The sequence below is a fragment of the Montipora capricornis genome, chromosome 10 (assembly GCF_036669925.1).
Source record: "Montipora capricornis isolate CH-2021 chromosome 10, ASM3666992v2, whole genome shotgun sequence".
Classification (NCBI taxonomy): domain Eukaryota; kingdom Metazoa; phylum Cnidaria; class Anthozoa; order Scleractinia; family Acroporidae; genus Montipora; species Montipora capricornis.
This window is the reverse complement of record NC_090892.1, coordinates 3,113,001-3,125,500: the sequence shown is the minus strand read 5'-3', so window position 1 is coordinate 3,125,500 and position 12,500 is coordinate 3,113,001. Positions and strand designations below refer to the sequence as shown.

The window sequence follows — 12,500 nt, the reverse complement described above, 5'->3', positions numbered from 1 at the left end:
CTGCCAAAGCTCTGCCAAAGCCATAGCAAGCAAATTAAGTGACAGATATATTTTTTCAACCATGTTTTCCATCTACAATTTCAGCCTTAATCCATTTTACGGTATTCCATACAAATTAATTTTTATTGCCCTTATTTATTAGGGTTCGATTTATTTTGGTTTCCCGGTTTTATGAGTGAATTCTTGTGTTAATTTGTGACTGTATGCATGGCAACGTGAGGATCCGAACGAATGATCGAAAGATGCCAACATAGAAAAAAGTTACATGTTGTGAAAGTGCACTCCATGTGTGAGCAGCTTAAGTTTCACCGAAAAGGGAGGGTTATTTATTGCTTTGTACGACGTTGTATACTGGACTACGATATAAGTTGATCATTCTTTATGACTGCTTTCCGACAAGTTGTCTAAATTCCTTAAACTTAACTTTCGCCACAAAACCGCCGACCGTCGCGGTGAATTTCGCTTTCTACCGCCTTGAGCAATCTCCTTTATTGGATAAAGTTTTTCTCTCTTCTGGCTAAGTACTACAAACCAATGAAAAATGATTCTTCGAAGAAAAGATTCCAATTAAATATATGTGAAAAATCTTCAAGTTTTTCTAAGCACTCTAATTTCTATGAAATTACGTTAACCTCGTGAAGTTGTTCGCTGTAAGAAATAAAACGAAAGCATCGAGTACATTTTTATTACTTAGTTTGCATCTCTGAATATACAGTTTTCTGTTGTCCGAAAAGTGTTAAAATATATCTATATTTTATTGTTAGCTATACTAAAAAACCAATGAAAGTATCAGTAATATTTTGCAAATTGTGAAAACAACCTTTCCCTCTCTTAAAAAGTACACATCTTTTTTTGGTTTTGTTTTTTGCCGCGCAAAATCGTTTAATAAGCGGTGAAGAATAATACTGAAACACAATCCTTATATTACTTTTTTTTTTTCAGTAAAGAACTTACTTCTTTTCAGCGCCGATTTAACAAGAAGCATGTTTTATTCTTCAATTGATAAAACAGGCATTTACTACGTAATCTTCTGGCAATGGTTTCGCTTTACCTCCAGAACATGATAATATTCACCAGCTCACACAGCTTAATGTTTGTCTCGCAATTTTGTTGCACTTAACACATAATACACGGATAAATACAATCTGTTATTTTGTTGCCACCGCTGTGAGGCATTTAGTTTTCTTGCTTTTCTTGCACAAGAGATCATCTCTTGTCTTGCAACATTAACTTTTGGTAATATGGCAACGTTTTGCGGCGGCGGCCAACGAGAATGCGCGTCAAGTTGCAAGAAAGGTTGGCTGGTGTTTATCGCGACACCGAGAGACGCCGTTTTCTGACTTTATATAATATCTAGCATTGGTTGGTTTTTTTTTCAGTTAACGTTGAAGAAAATAGATATGTGTCATCATATCTAACATGGAGGCCCTGATAATATTTTTGTTTCACGAAGATGAGGGATTACTGTTTTTAGGGGACCACTTCATAATTGATTTTCTGCTGACAAGTGAGCCAGTGAATGAATTGTTTTTTTTTAGGCAAGTGGGGCACACGCTATCAAGGCATTCTTCAACCTTTTGAACAAGAAACAAGATCCAGTGATTTTACTCGGTCCTTCAAACACTGAATCTTTGGAACCCATAGCAGAAGCAGCCCCCAAATGGAATCTGGTCCAGGTTTGGGTTTAATTTACTGGCCAATTCATTTTTAAAATTGGTACCTTATAAATTTTCATTTATGCCACTGTGTTATAGAGCGGTTTTTAACAGAGTGCTGCCTTTGTGTGGTGTGACTGATTAATGTCAAAGCAATCACAACACCCCGGGCAAATGAGCCAATCATGACTGAGGAAACAAACAGATGAAGCCGGAGCTAGGCGGCGCCGGAAAACTAGTACAAGCAAGTTTCTATTCCTTTTTCTAATTGGCTTAGACTTAGTAACTCAATAAGCCATTCTCCGAAATCAACTTTCGATTCTTAGATGGAATCGGCCATGTTGTGTTGCAAAAGGGTTTGTTTTATTGTTGTATTGCAAAAATATATATTTTATCGTTTTATCCAGGTTTCCTACGCATCTGGTTCGCCTAAATTTGAAAGCGACTTGACTTACCCTAACACTTACAGAGCATCTCCTTCAACAACATCTTACAGTAAAGCTAAGGCTGCCTTTATCAAGCACTTTGGTTGGAACAGGGTTGCTATTCTGCATGAATACGATCCAGAATTCTTCTCTCCGGTAAAGTATTCTCACACAATGGTTTAACTATGAGAATTATTGGTTTGAATTATCCCGGGCCTGGATTCGAGCCAATTTCGAAAATATCGGGGACTGGTCATCAATGATTTCAGGGAACAAAAATTTACATTCTCCGTAAAATTCGCGAGGCCTAATACAAGCGGTAATACAGTATTTGTGTAATCTTCGCACCTATTATGTTAATTTTCGCGCCACATCGCTTAAATACTGTTATTTGCATGTTTTAAACTTTTACCTTGATAATGGAGTCATGACTACTCCGAAACGTCGGTTTTTATCGTTCGCTTTTACTGTTTTATCTTTTAAGAAATCTCTTTTAAAATGGTTCTTCTTCGTGAGAAGCCCCGAGTTGCTTAGCCAGATACCAGGTTAACTTAAGCTGCGTATCAAGCACTAAAAGGGGAGAGAAAGAGGGTCTCAATCTCCTTCCATTTCAGAACTCGCTTTGCCTCCCGGCCTAATTGCCGTTCCTCCCTTTCAGGCTTGCTACGCAGGCTAGGCGATAAACTTTGATGTCGGACGTTTAAACTGAATCAAGGCCTAATAATGGAAAGTTCGCCAAATTGACAAAAGAGTTTGATCAGGTGGTCACTAGCCCGCACTCCTCAAATATCAGAGATTTACCGTTCGTAATCGTGTTCAGGAATAATTGTGCATAAATTATTGTGTGATCTACGCTGACCAAAATTTGCTTTGCTCACATTTCTTTGGAGCTAAACTGTCAAAATGGTGGTCAATGCGGTATAGATTCGAAACGTGCATTGAAGAGAGTCTCCGATAGTTTTAAGATTCCTTGGCTTTATAGCGAACAAGATGCATATAGGCACTCTGCATTCTTCTAACCGGGTACAGAAAGTTGGGCTGATCTTAAGACCAGCCCGATCGTTGCCGATGAGCTGCTATCTTCCTCGATAAGTACTCATCTCAAATGTTCCAGCGCAACACGCTTTGTAGCTTGTTCCCTTGAGAATGGCTTGACTAGTCCGAGCAAGGCGTTGGGATTACATCGACTGGCATGGGGGTAGCGGAAGACTTCTTCGAGTGAAAAGTCGTGCTATTCACCTCGTGAACATTCGTCAGGATCGCCCTTCGTTTCTTCGGCGCTGACAAACGATTCATACAATGTACGTAGAATCGATTTCCACTTTACATTCCACTCCACGTTACCCTTCATTTCGCTCGTAATTAAAAGTAAAACCTCTTCGACCATCAAAAAGATTTTTATTTTTTACCATATTCAAAGTACACACGAACTCATCGTACGTAAAAATGTGACTATTGCTGGCGGCTCCCTCCACTATTTGTTTGTTACTTGTCTCTTCTACTTATAATAGAAATGTTTTCTATTAGGCTGAGCGAAGCGAAAGAGAATAGAATGTTTCTCGGTGTTGTTGATGTAAACGGAAGATATTTTTTTGAAGAAATAAAAATAAAAGTAAATCAAAACTCGTTGTTTCAATGACGTAATGATCGGGGGTGATAACCAATTAAGTCATTTTCTTCACATTCTAGGAAAAATCACGTGGTATTGAACACGATTATCAACGGTAAATCACAGACGCTCCTCTTCGAATTCTTTTTTCGGAGAGCGGACGGCTGTACACAGGCCACATGGTCAAATCGTTCGAATGAAAAAAAATGAAAGGAAATGAAAGTTATAAAAAAACGCAAATTTAACAAAATTTTATGTCTTCTGACATCAGTTCAATCCAATCAAAGTTAAAGGGAGAGTTTCACCTCTCTGCGCATGGGCAAACTTTCACGTGAGCCCATTTCATTCCATTGTTATTAAAACAATCGAAAGCACTGATAGAGGAAATGCTAATCAGCCATAGAAGTGAAATTCCTCATTGGAATTACTTTTGCAATCATTTCAGCCTTTGTGTTATGAACCAACTGCGTGCGGATAGATAATTCGTGCGTTATGACAACTCGAGCGTAGAATAAAATGTTCGACCTGTACAATAAATTCGACAGGCAAAACTAAATTTGATGTTTTCTGTGTAAACCCGCAGTATCTTCTTCCAAATTTGGGCCTCAGTCATTTAGTGTATTTGTTTTAATACTCTCTGCGATTATTGAACATCATCTGGTTCTGTAAGAAACCGTAAACTATTGTTGGTTTTCACGCACGAGATCAACAGCAATGTTTTTCAACGAAAACAAAAGAAATCATTAACTGTTGTCCTTCAGTAGCACATTAAGGTTAATGATTCCAAGTTCGAATGAGGCCTAACACTACTGTGAAGTTTTCATACCCAATTATTCCATCAGAGATCAACTCTAGTATTGGAACTTTGATGGAATAATTGGGTATGAAAACTTCACAGTAGTGTTAGGCCTCATTCGAACTTGGAATCATTAACCTCAATTTGCTACTGAAGGACAACAATTAATGATTATCTAAATTAGGCTTGGGCCGAGCCGAATTTGTCCTTGTGAATAAGATCTCACATACCCACGACCAGCTCCCGTTTTGGCCTTGTAACTCAGTCGGTAGAGCAGCAGTGATCTAATCGGAAGGACGTCGGTACAAATCCCAGCATGGTAAGAGTGTTCCCCTGTGCGTGTGTGTGCCCGGTTGCCGTACTAGTGATGATCCCTGATGGAATAATTGGGTATGAAAAGCTTCACAGTAGTGTTAGGCCTCATTCGAACTTGGAATCATTAACAAAAGAAATCGTTTGCATAATGGTAGAGTTCAATTCCCGAAGGATTGGGTGGGGACACAAATATGGCCGCCGTTTCTTTGTTTAGGGGCACAAACATGGCGGCCTTCACGTCACTTGAAAACCCAAGAATTAAACTACTGGCGTCAAAGCTTGGACATACGCAAAACCCTAAAACTGTCCCTTTCACCTTCTGTTGCTTCTTTGTCGCAGACGGTAGATAAACTGAAGATTGAACTCGAAAATAAAAACATTAGCATTATTGCAGTTGAGGGCTTCGAGAAGAGCGGTGATGTCAGCTTTCAAATGGAAAAAATGAAGGTATTCATGTTTATAAAATAATTAGGATAGTACGCGCACTCTCATTGGTCAATAACTGTGTTTAGATGAGAGTATGGAACACGACTGTGACATCACACGAATTTTGATTGGTTGTGTTGTCAGACGCGCGTTTTGATTGGCTGGTAGGAAATATGAGCTTGTATAAAGAAAATCTGTTTCAATCTAAAAGTAACAAAACCAGCATTTTCTTTCATTTGTCGAATTATCTTTGAGAAACATTTTATAAAAGCAATAGAGAACTTTTTCCCGTGTTTCCATAGCCCCATCTAAACACTCGGGGGAGTTGGGAGAATTCTCGACTGGTATGCAAACCCTCGACTGCGTCTCGGGTTTGCGTAACATGTACATGGGAACTTTACGATCTCAGACCGGTACAAGAGTTTCTCGTGTCGGTCCAGCAACCAAGAAAAATTCATACCTGTCTGAGTTCATTGGCAGGTCAATCTCGCGTATATAAACCCAAAAAAATAAATATATGGAGGCTGTTCCCGGAGAACTCGTGCCGGTCTGAGTTTGTCCCGGTCTCATGTAAATATTCCCTAACATTTAACACCTCACAAGTGAATGCAGCTTTTCGTGTGCTCTGATTGGTTAACCCAGATCTCGACCTTTGGTAAAGTACACTTCAACTCACTTCAGCTGCTCGTAAATGTCAATTGGAAGTTGACAATTATTCTTTGCTGCAAACAGGCTTTGGACGCCAGGATTATCATCGGCGAGTTCAGTTGGATAGGAGCCAGAAACGTTTTCTGTGAGGTCTGTAAATTGTTTACTAATTTTAAATCATGAAACACCTCTGGTTTTTTTCATTAGACCTTGAACCCCCAAATATCGAATTAGCATTTTGTCACCTTTTTAAAATGGTTTTACTGGCCAAGAATACGCAAATGTCATTCCCTATTCTCTTACAGGCATTCAAAAAGAAGATGTTTGGATCACATTATGCGTGGATAATATTTGGCGAGTTTCCTACAAGAAAACTATTCGATAACGACTCTAAACTAAGCTGTACAAGTCATGACCTAAAACAAGCTGCAGATCGCTATATTGCCACAATTAAGCTGGACATTCGTCAGGATAATAACCACACTATTTCGGGAATGGTAAGTTCGCATAATACCGCTCTCATCTGGTTTGATCTGAATCACGCGTCTCTTACTAAAATGGGATGAAGACCTACCCTGCCAGCAGAGGTTTTCATCTTGTCGTGCCCATTTGCTTGTCTTTGTACATCTGCCTTTACCGTTCGAGTTTTCTTTCCCCGCTACAAAACGATAAAGACAACCGTAAAAATACAGCAAATGGACACGACAAGCTAAGAAACCGTTGCTAGCAGAGTAATAAGGAACATGATATAAGTGTCACCTGTATTTCAATCGAGTGTCGTAAAACCAAAACCACAGTAATTACTTTGGCCAATCAAAAAGGACGGAGACAACCCAGTAAACCAATCAAAACTCGAAGTAATTACACGTAGCCGACACAAAACGCGGGAAAATGTGCACGCGCCGAGCCACAATTGGTTTTGGTCTCACTTCTGATTGGTTGAAAAAGTGGCTCGGGAACTTTGAACCGATCACTGAGTGAAGTAATGCAAAACCAAAGCAATTCGCCAATTACTTTCGACTCTCAATTGAAAACCGCTCTAGCACTTAGGCACTAATTAACTACACTGAACAAAAATCGAACGGAAACAAATCAAATCCCCTCAAATGGTAAGTTGGTTTTTTTAAAGGGGGAGGGGGGTGGGGGGGCGACCAGAGTACTCAGAGACCAACAAAGTAGTAGTAGTAGTAGTAGTAGTAGTAGTAGTAGTAGTAGTAGTAGTAGTAGTAGTAGTAGTAGTAAGTAGTAGTAGTAGTAGTAGTAGTAGTAGTAGTAGTAGTAGTAGTAGTAGTAGTAGTAGTAGTAGTAGTAGTAGTAGTAGTAGTAGTAGTAGTAGTAGTAGTAGTGGTAGTAAAGCTTCATTTAAAGCTTTATTTAGCTACGCTAACCACATTCAACATCGATACAGCTGGGGCCGGTTGCTGGAAGGCTGGTTAGCGCTAACCGTTGGTTAAGAGGTATCGGAACCTATAGGTTTCCATGGTATTTGACGCCGGTTAGCGCCAACCATGCTTCGAGCAACCCGGGCCTGGTTTCCAAGTGGGGCTTAGGTAAAAACTCACTATGCATTAACAACTCACAAGAATAAAAAAAGTGATAATAACACAGGGAATCACCGTGATCCAGAAAAAGGCAAAGAGACAAGATTACGTTTACGTTTAAATTCCGAAAGTGATTGTGGGGCTTTTGCCTCATGAGGAAGATTATTCCAGAGATTAAAGCTGCGTTTTACGAAATTTGTCTTTGGACTTGGAAGTGCTACATCAGTCTCAAGATTCCTGAGATTATAATTAGTGTTAATTTCATTGACCATTTATAAAGGAGTCTCTCAGGTGAGGAGTAGATTGATCTTTGAGGATTTTGAAGCCATATGTGACGCCAAATATCGGGTAGTGAAGAGGAATAATCAGGTGTTCATTATTCCATTGTTCCTGCTTGAATTTTTCGTTATTCCATTATTCCAGAAAAAGGAGCTCATTATTCCATTGAAAAAAACTACTTATTCCGGTTGACAAATCAATTAATCCAAAGGAAGTTGTTGTTCCGTTATTCCACCCCACAAAATTTCCGTTATTCTTATTCCATTATTCCTGTCCACCTCCAGACCATTTATGGGAATCGAACCCCCGCCTCATGTAGTAGTGAGAAGGATGTTGCCATTTTTTAATGCCACCGTGAATGATGTTACCATAATGATTAATATCTTCCCACATAGCAGTCTGTCAACTATCTAGCTTCTCCAGTCAAGTCGCCCTGAACTAAAACAACCTGCGAGCCTGAGCTTTAGTTCTTTGTTTGCCTCTTTGTTTTCCAATGGTCATTGTCTATAGACGTCTGAAGATTACTGGAATAAATTGCGCCATCATAAGTCTGCTAAGGAGAGGACATTGAGAAAAGACTCTGCTTATGCTTTTGATGCAGCATGGGTTATCGCTCTGGCACTGAACGCTTCTTTTGCGAGTGGCACGACATACGACAAACTTCTTCATCGTGACAGCGCGCAGGTTTTTCAGATCAAGGACGGAATAGAGAAGGCTAATTTCCAAGGGTTAACTGTAAGTACAGCCGTTTCAAGAAGTTTAGAAATTTCAATATTTATTGGTTGATTTGTTTGTGTATACGTACTTGGCTGATTGATAGATAGCCAACGAGGCGCGTAGCGCCGAGTTGGCTATAATCATCTCATATCCAACAAGCGCGAGTGGAATAATTATTTTATTAAAAACGTCCTCAAAATATAGAAAACTAGACAACAACAGGAGCCCATCAACCCGAGCGTGCAACTTACCTATTTTCGTGCAACTACGTTTTCACAAGTAAGGTTATTTTTAGATTGAATTTCCCGCTAATGAGACTCCCACAGGAGCCCGATGACCAATTACAAGAAATTAAGCTGACGTCATAGGGTCACCGAACCGGAAGTGCCTTTGTTTTTTGACCTAATTCGCGGGAAGGGCTAGTCTAAAAATAAACCTACTTGACGCCGTTTCACAGACGCTGTATGGAAGTTGCACGTTCCAGATGGGCTCCTGACAACAATAAAAATAAAAGGCCCAGAAAATCACGCATATGCTTGCCGTGTTTGTAGACAAAACACTAATAATGGCGCATAACCCATGATGGCTTTGCCAATCAAAACTCTCGAATTGCATTATCCAATGATCCAGTTTTTAATAATACTTAAAACTTAATAGTGGAGCTCCACGCGCGGAGCATCATAGTTAAGAAAATATGATAACCCATCGATGCGAGAAAATTTGGTTTTGGTCACGGTACGACTGACGACCGTACGACCATACGACGGTACGTCCGTCCACCCCTCCCTGTATGCCAATATGACCAGTATCACGTAACCATATCACGGGTTCAAGTTTAGAGCTCATCCAGGGCCCGGTTGTTCGAAAGCCGATTAACTTAATCCAGGATTAGCGTGAACGTTGGTTTAATTTTTTCAACTTTTCAGTGCAAGTTTCTGTTGGTTATTTTTGGTTTTCAAGGTTGACTTCCTCTAATGTAAAATTTTGCCAAATATCAGTGTTGTACAACATTTTGGATAAGAGAAATAAACTCCTTGGTAATGTTTTAATCTGGGATTAGCGTTAATCGGCTTTCGAACAACTGGGCCCGGGAGGCAATACTCCATTTGACCTTCTAGCTAGTTTACAGCATACATCTTTGATATGTTACTTAAGTGTGCGTATATCGAGTTTAAATGAATGGGACCATCGGAGACTGATAAGAGAATCGTAACTGGTGCGCAATATTCAGTTGGAAGCAATTGTTAGACTCGTCTTGACTTTTTTTAAATGCACCTGATGTTGCCCATCACGTTCCCCGAGGACACGCCTGCGCTGTCCCGCGCCGGCCCCTACATCCCAACACTTCCCGTTACGTTTGATATATGGCGCAAGGGTCTAGGGGAGAGAGTAATTGCACAGTTAGGTTATAGAAAAGAAATTTACTGGAAAAAAATATATTTAGAAGAAAATCTAATAAATAACTTAAATAAGTTAGGAGTGAAGCAAATTCAAATTAACATTTTCTGTTTTTTCCCTTTGCAGGGATCTGTCCGTTTTGACCAAAAACGAGAACGAATGGGAACAGTATTACTAAAACAAAATAGACAAGGTATTGAAAAGTCTATAAAACTGAGAGGCGCAGTCCTTCATCATCCATCGGATAATTAAACTCCTCATATCCCCAAATTAAACGGATTCACTGCATCAGAGCAAAGCCCGTTACAATTGCCTTAATAGTGCGCATGCTTTTTGTTAAATTTTAAAAGTGCAGATGTTTCAAACGGTGCATTTTATAGCAAACCGCCGCCACAAATAAGGAGCGTTAAATTCAATTCTCGTAATTTCATCAAGGCCCATTGTCTTCCACAATACTCTCAAAAATTCTCAATTTAATTATGTTGCAGGAAAAGAGTTCAGAATTGGTCAGCATTTTACGTTTTCGGGTGAATTCCATATATTTGAATCTCAGGAGGATAAAATCTGGGAAGGTAATGACAGATTTTTAGTCTATCATTTCCAGTGCTAGTTCTTCAGTCCAGTATGCTAACAGTTTAATTTCTTTGAGGAAAAACTGGAAATAAGTACTATTTAAATAAAAACAAAGAAGAAAACGTTTGTGAGGGAATTCAATCGCGTAATGGACTCATACTATTTCTCCACCTTACAAACTCAAAAAACAACGTTGCATGCAAGTGTTATGTACACCTCAATAGTCATTTTCACCTTTCTCACGAAAATAATTACTATACTGATGTGAAGCGCATGTCATGGTGCATGGTAAATAATTATGTGAGTGTACTTGACAAATGCATGTCATGAGATTCTTGACTAACGGCATTTGCTCGTACAGGTCTTCTGCTTGTTCCTCTATTGTAGAATGGAGATTCCTAACTTCTCTAGATCTCGTCAGTCCCACGACAATGTCATGGGGTGTTTGTGAAATTTCCTCTGGATACAGGGACATCTTTACGCAAGTCTCCGCTTTCTTTCTTTCGTTCTTTCTCGCCTTTTCCCATTTGCTTCTTCTTTCATTTTGTTGACAAAAGTTCTTGTTTTAGTATTAAGAAGGGAACACGATACCGTTGGCAGCAGCTCCTAATTTATAGTCGAGTTTAAATAAGTTTGCCTGAAGTACCTCGAAGAGTTTCTTCAGATTCTCCTCTCTCCGTCTCCATTCCCACAGCGCTTTTCCGTTTATTTGAAGGGAAAAGTTCGGATCGCGCCCGTCGGCAAATGGTGCAGGTTGGCCTAGGGGTTCTGATAGCTCTGAAAAGAGCTCCTGGTCCGAAGTGATTCGATCGGTCACGCTTAAGAAACATTTTTAGTCGCCCAACCGTGTGTAGTCTCCTTCGCAGCCGACTTTTGGGATCTCACGCAACGCTACCCCGGGGAAGCCGTGTGCCGAGACCTTGAAGTGGCGAGTGTGAGAATTATTCAAATTTCCCGCGGTGTATTTTTTTTCCGTTTTAATGGATCATCATTTTATAATTAAGTGAAGTACGATCGTCCGGGTGAGGGTAGTCCTGAGCGGAAGTCAACTAGCCCTGATCTTCATAGTCAAGTGATTTGTGTAACGTCAGTGGTTACTATAAAAACTCCGGTCTTAGATGTTATTGGTCAACTTATTCGTGATGTTATTGGTCGACTGCGTTTCTGATGAGTGCCTCTTCACGCCTAGTACTGTGGTCTATTGTTCTTTCGTAGCAACTGTTGTTATACAGTGGAACAATAGATTGACTCTAGAACACGGGCGAATTCAGGATCCCTACTCAAATCAAGACGAAAATTTGGTATTATAGTTCGAAAAACACTCATCTTAGATAAACCGCTCTATCATATGAAGATCGTTGCTCATGTTAGGAGATCATGATCGAGGATGAATTATAACGAAGGTAAATTCCATACAAGAAACACCAAAAAAGCTCAGTTTTTGAAGTGAAAGGGATAGTTCTTGCAACCGCTCTATTCACTTAGTTTTTTTGATAGAATTATAGATTTAACCTTCAACTACAAAAAGCCAGTCTACCATTTGAAAAAACCCATCTCTACCTATCCCAAACTGTCGAATTTAGACAGCCCACTTCACCGAAAGTCCCCCTTTTTTCCCTTATTGTGAGATCTCCACATATATTCAACGCTCACGCTTGATTGCGTGGTTTTCATACCTCATTACGTATGCCAAATGTCCGACCATTCTGCGCAATGAAACGCCTAACGGATCGCATAACTAGAAAAACTTTTTTTTGGACACAACTGGTTTGACTCCCATTGTTTCTTTGAAGTCAAAAGCAAGACATTGAAACTTTATGGTCACATGTGGTCACTTCAAGCTGAGTAAAAGATACTTATTAAAAGTATGTCTCGAAGGAATGATTGTTGGCAACGAAAAAAAAAACAGAGGACCTTAGCGAAGAAGGTGGGGTACGACATCATCACTATCCGATTGTCAGATCTAGAACCCAGCTCCTTAAACCGAGCCATCCAAGACTCACTGTACTCACCGGAGAGAGCTAAGTCATTGTGTAGGGGACCTTCTGCTATAGGAGGGGATAGTGTTCTATAATGACCTAGACAATGGTCTCCGAAAAATTGTTTTTATCCCTTGTT

General features: G+C 39.8%; 1 protein-coding gene across 1 annotated transcript in view; it reads left to right on the top strand.

Annotated features, from left to right (window-relative positions):
* LOC138020059 (gamma-aminobutyric acid type B receptor subunit 2-like) overlaps positions 1-12,500 on the top strand; it is a 27,748-nt gene that overhangs the window by 4,916 nt on the left and 10,332 nt on the right. Inside the window, exons 3-10 of the mRNA XM_068867056.1 lie at positions 1,539-1,676; positions 2,063-2,236; positions 5,140-5,247; positions 5,959-6,024; positions 6,180-6,371; positions 8,205-8,429; positions 9,936-10,002; positions 10,298-10,381. Of these exons, the coding sequence (XP_068723157.1) occupies positions 1,539-1,676; positions 2,063-2,236; positions 5,140-5,247; positions 5,959-6,024; positions 6,180-6,371; positions 8,205-8,429; positions 9,936-10,002; positions 10,298-10,381 (1,054 nt within the window). The remainder of the gene's footprint in view (positions 1-1,538; positions 1,677-2,062; positions 2,237-5,139; positions 5,248-5,958; positions 6,025-6,179; positions 6,372-8,204; positions 8,430-9,935; positions 10,003-10,297; positions 10,382-12,500) is intronic.